The sequence below is a fragment of the Schistocerca nitens genome, chromosome 6, assembly GCF_023898315.1.
Source record: "Schistocerca nitens isolate TAMUIC-IGC-003100 chromosome 6, iqSchNite1.1, whole genome shotgun sequence".
NCBI lineage: Eukaryota > Metazoa > Arthropoda > Insecta > Orthoptera > Acrididae > Schistocerca > Schistocerca nitens.
Window position 1 is genome coordinate 351,116,846 of NC_064619.1, and position 19,391 is coordinate 351,136,236.

The 19,391-nt window shown below is 38.4% G+C and overlaps 1 protein-coding gene across 1 annotated transcript in view; it reads left to right on the plus strand.

The window, feature by feature from the left end:
- Positions 1 to 19,391, plus strand: part of LOC126263695 (Down syndrome cell adhesion molecule-like protein Dscam2) — a 284,179-nt gene that overhangs the window by 68,734 nt on the left and 196,054 nt on the right. The window contains exons 9-10 of the mRNA XM_049960822.1: positions 1,548 to 1,694; positions 6,406 to 6,564. Of these exons, the coding sequence (XP_049816779.1) occupies positions 1,548 to 1,694; positions 6,406 to 6,564 (306 nt within the window). The remainder of the gene's footprint in view (positions 1 to 1,547; positions 1,695 to 6,405; positions 6,565 to 19,391) is intronic.

Below are 19,391 nucleotides of genomic sequence, written 5' to 3' on the forward strand. Positions count from 1 at the left end.
TTACATGCATTCTTTTTCTTTCTGCAAATCACATTTCATTAGCTACTTCAAAAAATAATAATTCTATGATGAGTCATCATGTTATTGCTGGTAGCAAAGAATATAAAATACATGAAATCTACCAACTTTTAGATGAAACCACTATTCCACTGAAGAGTATGTTCACTAGAATTCTTAAAACTAACATATTAGGCTTTAATATAATTCATAACACTGTAATATTATAATATTTCATAAAATTAAGTCATTCTGTTATATGACACCAATGGCTTTGCCACAGTGGTTAACACTGGTTCCCATCAGATCACCAAGGTTAAGTGCTGTTGGGCTTGGCTAGAAGTTGGATGGGTGACTATTCAGGTCTATTGAACATTGTTGGCAAGCAGGATGCATTCAGCCCTTGTGAGGCTGACAGGAACTACTCGATTGAGAATTAGCAGCTCTGGTCACAAAAGCTGTCAACAGCTGAGAGAGTGGTGTGCTGACCATGTGCCCTGCCATATCTGCATCAAGTGAGGTCTACCAGCTGAGGCTGACATGGTGGTCAGTCGGTACTGCTGGGCCTTCCGTGACCTGTTCGGATGGAGTTTTTTTATCATATTGCACTTAAATAAAATGTTCATTTTTGAAGTATTTCCACATCCCAGAGAGTTTTTTTTCCCTGGGATACATGGAATATGTTTCATACATGTAACATTAGGCAATGTATTATCCCAGAACTACTTCAATGATGACTGATTACCCACACTGATCTAAATGACATATTAACAAATTGACCTTTTCCCCAACCAACTAGAGTCTTAAGAATAACCATGATGGGATGATCCATGGCTGGAACTTATTTCAGTTATGCACAAATAAAGTGCCATAACTAGTCATTGCTGAGTACATTTTTAAAATTCATTAGGTATTTTTAAGATAAACATGTCAGAGAATATTACTGTAATTTTCATATGTGTAGTTTTCTAGTCACTACAAGAGTGAGCATGTAACCAACGATTAAATTTATATCATACGAATAAAGCAATACAAAAGAAGTGATCAAAATATATCATCTCAAGAAGGAAATGTCTCTCCAAAATTAATTCTGAACTTAAACATGAATTCAATAGTGACTGGTTACAGTGGTTTAATTATGTGTACATTTTAGAACTAGATCCTCTCTTATCTGCCTTGCTGCTCCTTGAAAAATTCTTTTTTCTCACCATACTGATCAAAGACTAGTAGTTAGCCATCATGACAAGATAAATGGAAGTAGTGAGAAAATGACAGAAATGCAAATTATTATGATAGTTGTTACTGTAGTGATAATAAATCTTGTTGCTTATACATTGCTCTCTCTCTCTCTCTCTCTCTCTCTCTCTCTCTGTGTGTGTGTGTGTGTGTGTGTGTGTGTGTGTGTGTGTGTGTGTGTGTGTGTGTGTGTGTGTATTTGCATAAACTGATTCCTATCACGTTTGTTACGCTAAACCTAAAAATATTTTAAATCAAAACTAGTTTCTTTGCAAAGGAGGAGAGAAACAGAATTCTTACCATGTGCTAAACAGTTCCAGATATGCCTCCACAAGATTTACGCTGTTCAGCACTGTCCCCGCAGAGTATCAGAGTGCGCTGGGATCCACCACCACCAGAACACAGGAATGGTATCATAGATAGCTACAAAGTATTCTACAAGAATGTGCATTCTAGGCATGGTAAGTTCCAGTTTCCCAACACTGTTCTAACCGTACGATTAAAACTGAAATACATTTACTAGTAAATTATAAGCAACAAAATAGAGCAACTGAAAATATTTTCTCTGACAGAAATTTAGTGAAATGAGTAGTGAAAGTATAAACATTAAATATAAACAGGAAAGATATAAGACCTGTAAACATCAAAATATTAAATAGATATGTGGCCTGTAGTAGAAGCCAACTAAATGAAAAAAGAGTCAAATACATTTTCCCCATCAGTATATGGAGCAAACTAAAACACCAATAACAAAGCAAATCAGGATAGTGAGGATTATGCTCAGTGGCACTCATTTTTGTCAGAGATTATGGGTATAATGTGAGAAAAGGGATTACATGATTAAGGGGGGAAAATGCTAGACTTACAACACCAAAGCCAACTACAATGTACACGTTTCAAATGAAGGTAAAGATGAAACTTAGACAAGTGGGAAAGGCATGTAAATCCAGCCAACTAGCTTAAACTGAATGAAAAAGCTGACTAGCTCATAAAGTAAAGAAAAGTCTTCAATAAACTGTCTGCAAATCAACAAGAGACAGGAGGTTAGACATCCTCTGAAATTCAGACATACATGACAATAATATCTTGTCACCAATTTCTTTTATGGTTTATGAGAGTATATTGAGTCTATAATTGCAGTTCCTTACTAGAACAGCAGGAAACAGTGATATCAGTAAAACAAATACTCATATACATGATAAATAGATAATTTTTTTTTACTTCATAGGTATCCACATACTTGCAAGTATGTAAATATACTTCAGAAGGAAAACAGTAAGTGAAAAACTAGGTAAGCATCATTTCTTCAGTATGTTTATCCCAATGCATTTATTTGCAACCATTTTAATTATTAATTGTGAAAAGCAAACATCCCTGTCACTGTCACAGTGGTTAATAATGGAAGTAATAGCTTCACTTCTTGCCTAACCTATTCCTTTAATCATTCCACACCTTTAAAGCCTGCCTTTCATGCTGAGATCTACAATACATGGTGTAAATGGAGATTATAAGTAATCAGCACAAACTTTTAAACTTAACAGTAGTGGAGTAACAGACAACAAAGCAGTAAGACATGCAAAAGGGATGAATTTGATAAGTGTGGTGGATCTATTGGATGGAGCATTGTGTCTTATGTAAGAATATTTGTGGATTTCTGTCTGATTCCACAGTCCTCCCATAATATGGATGGTAGTAATCTGTGACAATTTCTGAAAAGCATATGACACAGTGCCCTACTGCAGACTGTTGACAACGGTACAAGCATATGGAATTGGTTGCCAGATACATGAGTGGCTTAGCTCAAAGATTTCTTAAGCGATAAACCCCAGAGTGTTGTTCTCAGTGGTGAGTGTTTATCAGAGATGAGTATTGCAAGGGGCACCCCAGGGAATTGTGACAGACTGCTCTTATTCTCTATATACACTGTGTGATCAAAGGTATCCAGACCTGGCAAAAAATGACTTACAAGTTTGTGGCGCCCTCCATGGAATTCAATATGGTGTTGGCCCACCCTTTGCCTTGATGACAGCTTCCACTCTCACAAGAATATGTTCAATCAGGTGCTGGAAGGTTTCTTGGGGAATGGCAGCCCATTCTTCATGGAGTGCTACACTGAGGAAAGGTATCAATGTTGGTCGGTGAAGCCTGGTATGAAGTCAGCTATCCAAAATATTCCAGAGGTGCTCTGTGGGGTTCAGGTCAGGACTCTGTGCAGGCCAGTCCATTACAGGGATGTTACTGTCGTGTAACAACTCTGCCACAGGCCATGCATTATGAACAGGTGCTCGATCTTGTTGAAAGATGCAATCTCCATCCCTAAATTGCTCTTCAACAGTGGGAAGCAAGAAGGTCTTTAAAACATCAATGTAGGCCTATGCTGTGATATTGCCACAAAACAACAAGGGGTGCAAGCCCCCTCCATGGAAAACATGACCATACCATAACACCACCACCTCCGAATTTTACTGTTGGTACTGCACACGCTGACAGATGATGTTCACCAGGCATTTGCCATATTCACACTCTGCCATTGGATTGGCGCACTATGTACCATGATTTTTCACTCCACATAACATTTTTCCACCTTTCAATTCTCCAATGTTTATGCTCCTTACACTAAGCAAGGCATCGTTGTGCATTTACCGGCATGATGTGTGGCATATGAGCACCCGCTCGACCATGAAATCCAAGTTTTCTCACCTCCTGCCTAACTGTCATAGTTCTTGAAGTGGATCCTGATGCAGTTTGGAATTCCTGTGTAATGGTCTGGATACACATTACGACCCTCTTCAAATGTCGGCCGTCTCTGTCAGTCAACAGACAAGATTGACCTATACGCTTTTGTGCTGTATGTGTTCCTTCACATTTCCACTTCACTATCACATCAGAAACAGTGGACCTAGGGATGTTTAGGAGTGTGGAAATCTCGTGTACAGACATATGACACAAGTGACACCCAATAATCTGAACACATTCGAAGTCCATCAGTTCCGCAGAGTGCTCCATTCTGCTCTCTCACAATATCTAATGACTACTGAGGTCACTGATATGGAGTACCTGGCAGTAGGCACAATGCACCTAATATGAAAAACATATGTTTTTGGGGGTGTCCAGAGACTTTTGATCACATAGTGTATATAAATGATCTGACAGACAGGTTGAGTAGCAATCTGTGGCTGTTTGCTGATGATGCTGTGATGTATGGAAAGGTATTATCATTGAGTGACTGTTAGAGGATACAAGATGAGTTAGACAAAATTTCTAGTTATTATGATGAGTGATATTTTGCTCAAAATGCAGAAAAATGTAAGTTAATGCAGATGAGTATAGGAAAACAATCCCTTAATGTTTCCATATAGCATTAGACGTGCGCTCACTGACACAGTCATGTCAATTAAATATTTTGGTGTAATGTTGCAGAGCAATATGAAATAGGATAAGCACTTAAGGACAGTAGTAGGGAAGGCAAATGGTGGACTTTGGTTCATCAGGAGAGTTTTTGGGATGTGTAGCTCATCTAAAAGGAGACAAGATATAGGACACTAGTGCAACCCATACTTTAGTATTGCTAAAGTGTGTGGGATCCCCACCAGGTCTGGTTAAAGAAAGGTATTGAAGCAATGCAAAGGCATGTGGCTAGATTTGTTACCGATAAGTTTGATGAGAACACAATTATCATGGAGATTCCTTATTAACTCAATGGGAATTGCTGGATGAAAGATGACATTCTTTCACAAGGCACTATTGAGATAATTTGGAGAACTAGCATTTGAGGTTGATTGCAGAATGTTTTTACTGCCACCAACATATATTTTTTGTAAGTACCACAATGATATGAAAAATTAGGGCTTGTACAGAGACATATAGATGGTAATTTCTCCCTGTCTCGATTTGTGAGTGGAACAGGAAAGGAAATGGCTATTAGTGGAACAAGGTACCCTCACCAGTACCATATAGTGACTTGCAGAGTATGTATGTAAATGTAGATAGACATAATGTCTGCATACAAAGGATTTGAAATGTTTAGGGTAGCAAAACTTACAGAACAGTATTTTAACCTTCATTGTAGGAGAATGATTTGAATAAATCCTATACAGATAGATAAAAATCTAAGTCATTACATACAGGAACGGAGATGGTGGTGCAACAGTCAGCAAGGAAAGATTTTCAAGTAGTGGCATCCAGACACAAATCAAGGAAATATTTGACAGAAATCAATGATTGAACTGTACCACCACTGATCTCTCCCAAAAGATTTCATCTAATTGACTGCAGTGTGGTACTAATGAAACATGGTTTGATCTTATGTTCCCATGTAAAACTGATGTCTGATGCCAGAAAGCCATTGGGGGATTGGGAGGGGTAGGTGTTACCACAGTTGTTCACAAGGAAATTACTCTCATGATGTTGAATTTCAGTAGGAATGTTCCTCTCGCAACTGCCCTGCATCCCAGCACCAGTTACTTGAACAGTGTTGGTGGAAATAACCTCTCTCTCTCTCTCTATCTCTCTCTCTCTCTCCCTCCCTCCCCCTCTCCCCCCCCCCTCTCTCTCTTTATCTGTTTTGCAACGTACATCATTTATGTTCTCATTTTGCTGTTGTCACTTGCTACAGAGAACCAGTTGCCTCTCCCTCTGTCATGCTCCTCATGGTGATTATTAAAATTATTTTATGTTGACTGTGGTTACAGTTAAAAATTTTCAGCCAAGCAGGATAAGGTACTTACAGAAATTTTGTTGATTCATTTCATTTCAGTGCAACGTATAATGTCTGATGAAATCTACTTGCATTCAATGAAGTTCTAAATTTGTATGCTATGGCTCATATTTACCTTGCTCTCTAAAACATATTACCATCTCTTGATTATGCTTAACTTGGACATTAGCATACCCTCACTCTCCAAAGGCTTCTACAATGAATCTTAGTTTAAATATAAGCTTCATGAGTCTGTTTTGCTGAGGTTGATCAGTAAATAGAACCTGGGAACCCAATGCCAGAAATTTGGTGTGAACTTTTAATGCTGATAACTATAAAATTTGTCAAACTATAACTCCATTTCCACATCCATATAGTTTCATAATATTGTGAATGTTGTATAAAATATAGTTTTTTTCAGTTTCAGCATTTCTTTTTTATGTCAGGGTTCTTGACCATAAATCAATGATTTTTAGGTGGTTCTACAGATGTGGAGGTAAAGAAAACAACAAACTTAGAGACCAACCTCCACGGATTAGCAAAGTTCACAAATTACAGTATAAGAGTGTTGGCACTAACTTCTGCAGGAGAAGGCATTCGGTCAAACCCAATTCACTGCACAACAGAAGAAGATGGTAAATATACAGCTTGATTAATTACTGGTATGTAAGGAATGAAGAAAGTACAACAAAAATACATTGAACATTTTTGTATATGATAAGATTATTGATAACAAAGAAGTGTGTTAGGGCGATTCATTAGGAATATGTCTTCATGTGTTACAATATGTAAAGAAACTTAGTTTAGAAATTAGCATTAGAATGTAAACTGAACACCCCAGACTTCGCTGGCTGGATACATGTCTGGTGAATCCAGAATTCATGAGCTGGGGATTCATTCATTCAGATGTTTCGTAGACCAAGTGAAGAAAGAGAACTGTCAGGAATGTGGACTGAGTCAAAGTATACATTAATATACAACAACAACATCATAGTAACTTAATATACAGAGTGCAGAAAAGCAATTTAACCAAAAGTGTAGGGTAGAAAGACAGCATCAAACAAAGGAAGTTGAGTATATGAACTAGGGATTGTAGCTGCATATTTTTGGTGCTACTTGAATGTAATTTAAATCTTGTGTATAGATATCTTTACCCAAAATGAAAAGCAATTCACAGAAAATGTACACATAAACAAATGTTTGGACTAAATGTCATGATGAGATAAGAAAAACATTAGCATGACATACATGTGTACTGTACTTAGCTGACGTACCATATGTCCTTCTTTAGAAATGAAGACAGTCACATCTCTATGATTCATATTACAACATAACCTAAAAAGGTGAAAGTAAATGAAAAATGCATATTCTCTAGTACACAGGCTTGCCACAACTTAATTAACATGAATATGACACAGCAAATGCTCAAACTGACTACATTTTTCATACTGGCATAACTAATGCTGGGATTGACATGTACTCTGAAACACTCCTAGAGTAGTCTGAATTACTTAAGCTGCCATAAGCCTTGTTCCATCTTCAACCCATGTTGCATACATGCTGTTTTTCATGCTATCCTGGGGAAAAACTTCAGTGGTCCTAAGTCTGGCAAACATGGAGGCCCCCATGTCCAATCTATCTGTCAGCTAATTTCCTTCTAGATGACCTCAGACATCAAGTGCAAAATGTAGAGTTGTGCTGTCATGTTGGAACCAAAGGTTCTGCCTAATTCCAAGCAGTACATCCTCCAGCAGTGCTGGCAATACTTGTTGCAAAAGCACAAGGTACTTGTGAGCATTCGACCTTTGAGATAATATGTAGGCTCAATGACTGAGTCATTCAAAATTCCTGCCCACAAGTTTACAATGGATTGCTCTTGATTACCATGGCTGTATGCTGCATGAGGATTCTGTAGTGCCCAAATGCAGCTGTTTTGTGAAGTGAAGATGCCTTCATGGGTAAATAGAGTCTCATTCCTAAACAACACATGTTCAGGGAAATGCAGCTCTCATGCTACACATTGAATGAAACAATCAACAAATTCCAGATGCCTAGGGAAGTTGTCCAGACCCACAGCTAATACCAGCAGAGATGTGACACTGGTCCACACCACATTCATGAGCAGTGCATCTGGTACTTGTCATCGTATCTTGCTCTTTGCAATGTATCACATCTTCATTTAACTCAACTGTACAAACAGTATGTCTCCTTCTTGCATCATGCTTATTTGCCCACAAAGATCCTGTCTCTCCCATGTGTCTATCAATTGACAAAAAAAAAAATTTTTTTTTTTTGAGACAGCCTGCAACATGGATAACATTCCTGGTAAATCCTATGAGCTGCCCTTGTTTTGCCATGAGCAGCACCTTAGGCCTTAGGCCAAGTACATGTCACTTGGTTCATTTCATGTGAAACCATTTTCTGTGTTGCTGCTTCACAACACTCACTCATTGATACACTACACTGTATCTATGGAGAGTATGATGAATGGATAATTAAAACCAATATTCTGCATTGTACATTGGTCCTTCATAGTGACAGTAAGTAGAGTGCAGTTTGTTTGCGTCTGGCAAAGACCAAAAAAAAATAAAAAGAGTTTCAGGCTTAAAGACCATCACATAGCTAGAGTGGTGCATGTAGTGCCACAAATATGCAACTGTGACCCCAACTTCCTATACACAAATTCCTTGACTAGAAGCTGTCTTTCTGCCCTGCAATTGTGATCGAATTGTTTTTCCACACCCTGTATGTAGCATGTTAACAATTAATTATCACTATACTGCTTACTGATACTCGTGCTTATACCAACTAAATGTAATTGAGTAAATTAGTACAAAAGTTGCTACTTTGGAAAAAAATTGCTGACTCATCAGTTTCACTATATCACTGCTGATTCTCTAGTATTAGGCTTACATATATATGATTACAATGGTATTTTTCCACAGAAATATTTTATATAAATTCTTAGTCCTATTTGCAGTAACTTATCGCAGTTTTACAACAAACACTGCTGCTACTTCCCATTTAGCTAGCAGAACTTATAGATCGCTAAATCTAGATACCCAGTTATTATGTAGAAAAAGTGGCTAGTGAAGTGTTGTTAATTTTCTTTTGAACTGGCAGTGATACTCAATTTCCTACTTTACATTTATAGGAACTTGTTAAACATTTTACCTCCAGAGAGCATAACTTCATTCTGAACCCTGGACAAGGACACAAAGTCTACATGAAAATTACTTTTGTGTCTTGCATTGTGATTGTGTACATCACAGTTCAGCTGAAACTGATTTTTATTGTCAGCAACAAAAACTGTTGCAGAATAAATGTACTGAGAAGTAAATGTAAGAATACTAAGATCCTTAAAAAGGCTTCTGCAAGATGTATAGTTATATACTTTACACAACGTTCTTACTGCTCACTTTTGCTGAATAAACATTATATTTACTTTAGGTGCACTGCTCCAAAGGCAATTCCTTAACACAACAGGGAGTGATAATATGCAAAATAAGTTAATGCAATGAGAGACGATTCTAAGAGCACCAAGTGTAGTACATCACATTTTGCCAATTGTACATATCATCTAATATTGAGTAATACTCGTGACAAGTAGTAATTAAAAGTTACACTTTATTGTGGATAAGTTACTTTAAAAAAAATCTGCAGTTAACTGAGTGCTGAGTTCCTGTTTCATGTGGAAATAACTAATTTTTTATGTTCAACAAAAGACTGCTAAACGAGTAAGCTTTTGGCCAAAGGGCCTTCTTCTGAAGTAGACAATACACACACATATTCATGCAAACACTACTCTCTCTCTCTCTCTCTCTCTCTCTCTCTCTCTCTCTCTCTCTCTCTCTCACACACACACACACACACACACACACACACACACACAACACATATGTGACCACTGCCTACGGCTGTGAATATAGACTTAGCAACAGCTGTATGTGTGAGTTTGCATGAGCGTGTGTCTGGTTCAGAAGAAGGCCTTGTGGTCGAAAGATTACTTGGTCAGCAGTCTTGGTGTTGTGCTTGTCTGCAGATCAGCAGTTCCACTATACGGTGAGTAGCAAGCTATCCTTTTCATAATATTGTCATTATTCCATCCTGAATCTCAGTTGTTTAATTTTTTATATTATACCATACATCTGAAGCACTAACCTGTAGGTCTAACTGTTGAGGCTCACAAATAACAAAAATTCTTGTAGTGTAAAGTGTGTTAAGTGACTTTGTTCTATTTTTTAAGTGGGCAGTCTTTGTTGAAATGTATGATAAGTGTGGATGTTGCCATAGGGTTGTCAGACAGGGAGTGGTATGTGCAGAATTCCATTGGGGCAATTGTGGTGGGAAACTGAAGGGGATCTCAAGGAGGGTCTCTCATGGAACAGTAGGCACTGTCAAGAGAATCACTGAACATGAAGTAAAGGTTTGTGCCCTTCAGGCTGAATTAGATTATGTGAAATTTCAACTAGATAGGAGGAAGGGGGGAAAGACTGTGGTAACTGGGTAAAAGTAACAAGTAGTGGGCAAAAGCAGAACAGCTCTTCACCTTCTTAAATTACACCTGAGCTCACAATATATAAAAAGTTTGAACTTGTTACCTGAAGTAGGTGAGAAAGAGCCTCATCCTACTGTAGGTCACAGTAGGGGGAAGCAGACTTCTAGCGAACAAACTACGTGTAGTTCAGTAACAAAGATTACAAAGAAGGGAGTCTTGTGTTAAGTAGTAGCCATGGCAGGTGGTACAGGACAAATTAGACAAAGGGCACCAAATCACACAAGTATTGTGAAGTCAAGTGCTAGCCTTAGATGGCTGACACAGGATTAGGAAACGTGTGCAACAATTTTGATTAAGAGCATCAGGTGATCATAGTAGGTGGTGCAGGTATCAGCCTGACTAAAGAGAGAAATTACAGCATTAGGGGTGACCTGGATGGAATAAGAGTAGCAAATTCAAATACAAATGTGAGTTCTTTGCCTCAAAACCACACGATTTCTACAGCTGTAGGATCAAAAAGTTGCCCCAATGTTTGCAGACTCTTGTAAAGAGTGAAGGAGAATATATTGTTGATGACTAAAATCAAACAATGGAAACTCTAGGTAAGAATATCAACAATGTAGGAAAAGACAGATTTCTACTTACCATAAAAAAGACATGTCAAGTTGCAGACAGTCGCAATTAAAAGGTACTCACATATAGCTTTTGGCAACAGCTTTTGTCAGTAAAAGCAACATACCGTACACACAAACACACAAGCAAGCACACCTCACGCATACATGACTGTCAACTCCAGCATGTCCACATTCTGGCCTGTGATGCTGGAGTTGGTGGTCACGTGTGTGTGAGGTGTGCTTGCTTTTGTGTTCTTGTGAATGGTGCATGTGCATCTCATTTACAGATGAAGGCTGTGGCCAAAAGCTATTTGTGAGTGTCTTTTAATTGTGCCTGTCTGCAGCTTGACATGTCTCCTTTATGGCAAGTAGCAATCTGTCTTTTCCTGCATTGTTGTTATTGACGACTAAAGTCTCTGTCATTTATATGTTGTGGTTATTAAGCTTCAGGAAAAATACTGCTGACTTATGCACCAACTCAATATTACTAATTGAAAAGCAGAAGTGTTGAGTCGTCAACAGGCAGACACAAAAAAAGAAAGGAAGACCTGTTAGCTTTCAGAGTATTCCTTTTTTGAGGTAGAGTACACACACACATATGTGGGCATGCACACACACAAAAAAAACCTATGCCAGGGATTACACTGCAAGCTTGGAAGTTTTCTTTCTTTTGTGTGTGCCTATCAATGATTCAAAGCTTCTGCTTTTTGATGAGTGGTCTCCTTTACTCCTAAAGTACTTACATTATACCAGAAATTTCCTACAAAATTTGCTACATATTCATAGTTTTGCCAAGCTGTATCAGTTTGTTCTGATTTTGCAGTTTTCACTGTAGCTATATTTATTCTGCAGTTCTTGCTTCCACATGTATTTACCCTTTAAAAATGTGGTAATATCTGGCATAGAATGAATCCTTCTTTGGTCAGACTGGATACTTGTGGTATTTAGTCATGCAAGTAAGTTCTTACCAGAAGCATTCAGATGTAAACCATTCTGTGTATACCATGCCATGCATAAGGATGCAATGTGACAAGCACACCCATGGTGTGAATGTCCCTCCATCATAGCAATGTTACAAATGCTGCATTAACATTTACCAAAGTGTGCTTCATCCAGGGTTATCATTCTGTTTCCAGAGTGACACAGTTTATACACTAAGGCAAAGAGCATTTTCAGAAATGCGCTGTAGCTCATCTTCAATTGAATAATTAATGTTATGGCCCAATTTTTGCCTGTACATCCTGCTATTACTTGTTGATCTTTTTTCTGAGATAGTTCTTTATATAGTTTAAACTGCAGGTGGCATTGCTATGCCCTACACTTGTCTTAAAATACTAGGTGCCTGGTGGAGTTCTGCAGTAGTTCTGACACTCGTTTGACTAATAACCCTTGGTCTTCTTAAGACTTTTCTTCCCAGGCCTAGCTTGTAACTTATGCCTTGTGCTATTAAACTGCTTCTGAGCTTCTTGTGTTGTCTGTTTTCGTCCACTATCTTCAAAGCACTGAAGCTATTGGAAGTAGCTATTCTCTTGCTATGACTTGAAACATCTTCTGAATCTTTTAAGTGATTTTGAATGACTGACTATAATCCAGTCTTCTGATATAGCCCTAAAAATACTTCTGCAAACTGTAGCACCCTATTGTGCTAACACTTCTTGTATTACTGCCAGATCAGCTGGAAGTTTTAAGATAAGCTGTCCACATCTGCAGAAGTGGCGACTATTATTCCTCAATTAGGTAGTACCACAACATTCCAAACAAAAAAAATGGCGACATTGTCACACCAACTGTCATTTCTGATGATGCTGTGGCAGATTTGTACTCATCCAATTTGGTGGTGACGTTTTACTGCAAGGTATTTGGTTAAAGATCTTTCTTGAGTGAAAGGCAAGTATTAACTGATGTTTTGATGGTTTGACAAAAAAAACTGAAATGTGAACTATACAGCAGCAATTATGTTATGAATTTAAGCTGAAACATTGCACACAATGAAATTTCCATAACAGAAATTAAAGAAAATCATTCATGGAAGAAAATAAAAATTACTTTGGCAGGATTACAGTAAAGTGACTTAATAGTTAATTTAATTTAATGTGTTGTTCAATGAAGTTTATTATATAGATGATTGAAAACTTTTATTACCACAGAAATAAAGGAAAGGTTAATTTACAGTAGCTACACAAATGAGATAGTAATAATTTGCCATTGCATTCACTAACTAGTTTTCTGAACACTGAAGTGATGCAAAATGAGAATAATTACACAAAAACACTAACAGGGCTACCTTTGTAAACCTAAAACTTGGCTTTTTATGACTAGGTTGGTGCCATATATTTCCTCAATTTAACCTGTAATCTCTACTGGGAACAGATATGCTAATTTTGCCATAGCTGTAAATGCACAAATAAATATCTATAGTTATGAAACTGTAAACAACTCGGTCTAAGTTATTAATTTACCTGATTTGAACATCAGTTCAACAGTCACCATTAAATAAATTCTCTAACACTATTCTCTCTGAAAAATTTTCATTAATGAACTACTATGCCAAAATAAACATATTTAGAAATTCCGTAATTGCTACCTTTCATTCAATAATTGTCTTTAACTGAATAATAACCACAACTTCTTGCTGCCATAGTGAACACATGTGGATTGAGTGTGAGGAATATCAGAGTTGTTTTCATGTGGGATGCTGTACTACAATCAACATCAACAGCAATGCAATTAATGCAACTATGGCTATGTGACAACAGAAAAAACAGCTGATTTTGAAACTATGACTTCATTTAACAGCTGCACAAGGAAATTTATCAACATTATAAGTTGTTGTCTGAAGAAATAATGTTAAATCTAGTTGCAGAATTAGACTGCTGTCAAGCCTACTAGACAGTGAAAAGATCCAGGAGACATTGCAAGTCTGATAACTTATATCTATATATCCCAAATAGCTGTACTGTTTTGAATATTGTGGAAAAAAGCATTCAGACAATCCAACAAGCAGAAGTAATCTAACAGTACACAGCATAAAGTATAACCTCAGGTTTAGAAATAAAAATGCTACTAAGACCAAAAAGGAATCCGGACTGGGAAGGGTCACTTGAGTGCAAGTCATCAGCTACTCCTCGTTATGGAATGTGTGTAAGGCCCGCAAAGCATTCCAAGAGATCAATAACAGTGGATGACCTTGTTGCAATGCTGAAGATTGTGAGCTGCTCTCTGTTCAATAGACATGTATTTGTTGACAGCAGGAGACCCTCAACACCTTTGACACTGGAGATATGTAGTTTCTGAGCCCTGTAACACATTGTGTGCATGAAAATCTCCACTTAGGAGGAATGGTTGGAGGGAGCTGCGTAATAAGTTCAGTGAGAGCTTCTTGGACTAGAATTTCATGTGTGGCAGGTAGAGCGAACATATTGTTAATCTATGGTGCACTGTGCTTTAAACATCACTGCTTGTAAATTGGTGTTACAAGGGAGAGCCAAGGAGTTGTATACTGGGTGTCCCAGGAGAAATGGCCAGTACTCAAGGATATGGCAGGAACATTCATTTGAAACAAAATGGTTTCATCAAGCAAAGTGGCACAATGTTAAGCACACAGTACTTGAATTCAGGAGGACTATAGTTCAAATCCAGCACAGCCAATTTTCTTACCCATTCTTGAAACCCCATCTCTAATGACCTTGGTGTCAACTTCTTGAACCATAATCCTCCTTCCATCTGTATATTTTCTGAAATAGAATACATTTAATGTACATTTCTTTTTGGGATAGTGGCATGCACATGTGCTTTACCCACCCAATCTCTTTGACATTTTATTTTAGCTCAACGTACCTTGTTACTTTCAAGCTCTTTACTTGGGATTTATTTCTGCCATTTAACATGCCCATTGAATGCACAGTTGTCCATAATATGTTGTGAGTAAAGTAGTATGGGAGACTGAGTTCGTGTCAGAGAGAAGCATCAGTTAATTGTGTTTTTACACACACTGAAGTGCCACACATCTACACTAATGAAGAACATGCAGATATGGCATATTTTCATGACATCTGTGATGGTAGTGCTCCTGCTACAGTGAAAAATAAATAACAATGTACATTAAACTTGTTCTATCTTGGAAATCATTTGAGGTAGAGCAAATACCTATGTTAAGCTTTTTGCTTCAAATGATCATTTCTGTCATATCCCTGATGCTTGACCATTCCTCTGGGGCACCCTGTTAAGTGTTCACAATAACAGCCACTTCTTCTTTGATTGTGCCCCCTCCCTCCCACCCACCCCCACCCCCCACCCCCCACCCCCACCCCCATCCCCATCCCCACCCCCCCACCCCCCACTCCACGCCCTCTCTCTCAGATGTACATAGACTTTGGTCTTCCCTTTGCTAGAAGCAATAAGTTCACCAAATTTGTCCTGAAACCATTGATGTTACACCACAATACGGGAAGCCCGTTTGCAGGGAGGTGTTTGTGTATCACCCTTGTACTCCATAGAAGTATGGAATATTTCCAGCATAAAAGGGGGGGGGGGGAGTAGTTTAGATTATTGCTGTCCCTTTGCCATTACCAACATTTGCTCGTCTGTATCACTGTACACTCACTATCTGATCTATTAGACAAGATGAAGGTCACATGTTCTGATGGTTTTTACAAAATGTTTGAGGTCTGTGGTTCTTACTCGTAATCCTGCATTTGGATTTTGGAGACTATGCTAAGAATGTTTCACTTGGATACTTTTTTTCTCTCTCTCTCTCTCTTTGTCATCCTGCTGTGAGGGCACATGGTTCTTCTCAAAAATACATTCTGCTATCACCATTATTTTTGTTAAGTGTGTGCTTGGTTTAGTCTGTGCAACATGTTTACAGCCACATTTACAATGTTGTGATTTCATCAACTGTCATTGTCTGGCTGCCAATACTGGTCTTAAATACAGGCTGCTTCATTGCCAAAGAGAAAGACATAAATATAGGTAGATAAATGGCCTTAAACTCCTGTTTCACCTCAGAGTGTGACATAAGTTTTGTGACCTTTATCTTCCGTATCTTTTCTCCTCTATGATCACTGTGCACTCACATTTTGTTACAATTAATTCATTCACATGGCTACACTCCATACAAATACTTTCAGAAACGACTTCCTGACACTTAAATCTATACTCAATGTTAACAAATTTCTCTTCTTCAGAAACGCTTTCCTTGCCATTGCCAGTCTACATTTTATATCCTCTCTACTTCGACCATCATCAGTTATTTTGCTCCCCAAACAGCAAAACTCCTTCACTACTTTAAGTGTCTCATTTCCTAATCTAATTCCCTCAGCATCACCTGACTTCATTCGACTACATTCCATTATCCTCGTTTTGCTTTTGTTGATGTTCATCTTATACCCTCCTTTCAAGACACTCTCCATTCCGTTCAACTGCTCTTCCGAGTCCCTTGCTGTCTCTGACAAAATTACAATGTCATCGGCGAACCTCAAAGTTTTTATTTCTTCTCCATGGATTTTAATTCCTACTCCAAACTTTTCTTTTGTTTCCTTTATTGCTTGCTCAATATACAGATTAAATAACATCGGGGATAGGCTACAACCCTGTCTCACTCCCTTCCTAACCACTGCTTCCCTTTCATACCCCTCGACTCTTATAACTGCCATCTGGTTTCTGTACAAACTGTAAATAGCCTTTCGTTCCCTGTATTTTACCCCTGCCACCTTCAGAATTTGAAAGAGTGTATTCCAATCAACATTGTCAAAAGCTTTCTCTAAGTCTAAAAATGCTAGAAACGTAGGTTTGCCTTTCCTTAATCTTTCTTGTAAGGTAAGTCGTAGGGTCAGTATTGCCTCACATGTTCCAGCATTTCTACGGAATCCAAACTGATCTTCCCCGAGGTTGGCTTCTACCAGTTTTTCCATTCGTCTGTAAAGAATTCGCGTTAGTATTTTGCAGCTGTGACTTATTAAACTGATAGTTCGGTATTTTTCACATCTGTCAACACCTGCTTTCTTTGGGATTGGAATTATTATATTCTTCTTGAAGTCTGAGGATATTTCACCTGTCTCATATATCTTGCTCACCAAACGGTAGAGTTTTGTGAGGACTGGCTCTCCCAAGGCTGTCAGTAGTTCTAATGGAATGTTGTCTACTCCCAGGGCCTTGTTTCGACTTAGGTCTTTCAGTGCTCTGTCAAACTCTTCACGCAGCATCATATCTCCCATTTCATCTTTATCTACATCCCCTTCCATTTCCATAATATTATCCTCAAGTACATCGCCCTTGTATAGAACCTCTATATACTCCTTCCACCTTTCTGCTTTCCCTTCTTTGTTTAGAACTGGGTTTCCATGTGAGCTCTTGATATTCATGCAAGTGGTTCTCTTTTCTCCAAAGGTCTCTTTTATTTTCCTGTAGGCTGTATCTATCTTACCCCTAGTGAGATAAGCCTCTACATCCTTAAATTTGTCCTCTAGCCATCCTTGCTTAGCCATCTTGCACTTCCTGTTGATCTCATTTTGAGATATTTGTATTCCCTTTTGCCTGCTTAATTTACTGCATTTTTATATTTTCTTCTTTCTCTGACCACAATCTACTGGTTATGAAATGTAGTTTAAAACTGAAGAAACTGCAAAAACATGAGAATGTAAGGAGATGGGACCTGGATAAACTGAAAGAACCAGAGGTTGTACAGTTTCAGGGAGACCATAAGGGAACAATTCACAGGAACGGGGGAAAGAAATACAGTAGAAGAAGAATGGGTAGCTTTGAGGGATGAAATAGTGAAGGCAGCAGAGGGTCAAATAGGTAAAAAGACGAGGACTAGTAGAAATCCTTGGGTAACAGAAGAAATATTGAATTTAGATTCCACATCTGCACGCGGAAATGTCTTACAATTTAAAACCTGGTTCCTAAATCTCTGTCTTACCATTATATAATCTATCTGAAACCTGTCAGTATCTCCAGGGTTCTTCCATGTATACAACCTTCTTTCATGATTCTTGAACCAAGTGTTAGCTATGATTAAGTTATGCTCTGTGCAAAATTCTACCAGACAGCTTCCTCTTTCATTTCTCTCCCCCAATCCATATTCACCCACTATGTTTCCTTCTCTCCCTTTTCCTACTCTCGAATTCCAGTCACCCATGACTATTTAATTTTCATCTCCCTTCACTACCTGAATAATTTCTTTTATCTCATCATACATTTTATCAATTTCTTCCTCATCTGCAGAGCTAGTTGGTATATAAACTCATACTACTGTAGTAGGCATGGGCTTCGTGTCTATCTTGGCCACAATAATGCGTTCACTATGCTGTTTGTAGTAGCTTACCCATACTCCTATATTTTTATTCATTATTACACATATTCCTGCATTACCCCTATTTGATTTTGTATTTATAACCCTGTATTCACCTGACCAAAAGTCTTGTTCCTCCTGCCACCAAACTTCACTAATTCCCACTATATCTAACTTTAACCTATCCATTTCCCTTTTTAAATTTTCTAACCTACCTGCCCGATTAAGGGATCTGACATTCCACACTCCGATCCGTAGAATGCCAGTTTTCTTTCTCCTGATAATGATGTCCTCTTGAGTAGTCCCTGCCCGGAGATCCAAGTGGGGGATTATTTTACCTCTGGAATATTTTACCCAAGAGGACGCTGTCATCATGTAACCATATAATAAAGCTGCATGCCCTCGGGAAAAGTTACGGCTGTAGTTTCCCCTTGCTTTCAGCCGTTCACAGTATCAGCACATCCAGGCTGTTTTGGTTAATGTTACAAGGCTAGATCAGTCAGTCATCCAGACTGTTGCCCCTGCATTAAGTAGGAACTGCAATTTGAAATGGTTTTGAATGATAAACTAGGTGGGCTCTATGATCAGGGACATCCTGGTGCGGCTTATGCCCCACTCACATCTGAAAACCACATATTGAGGAAATCAGATTCCCCCCCCCCCTCTCGCAAAGTAATGGGAGTAGCTCAAGCCCAGAAAACTGCCTCCACAGCCCAAAGAAACATCACCACAGTACATTCTCCAGTCTGGTTGTGTGGCATGACACACCACCTACAGTGGGGCCCTCACCTGCTCCACAGTCCAAATGACTCCATAAAACAGTATATCAGTGGTGACAGGTCACATTGGCAGCAGCTCTGTTACCTGGCTATAAATATTGTTTCCTTTGCCATATAAGCAGTGCTCACTTTCACTGGCAGGGAACACATCACAGATGGGGCAAAAATGGACATTTGTGAGAGATGTATTGGTAGTTATGCTGCAAATAACTCCAATCTGCAGAAGTGAACCAAGTGACTGATTAATCTATGTAACTGCAGACTTCTCAGAATGCTACCC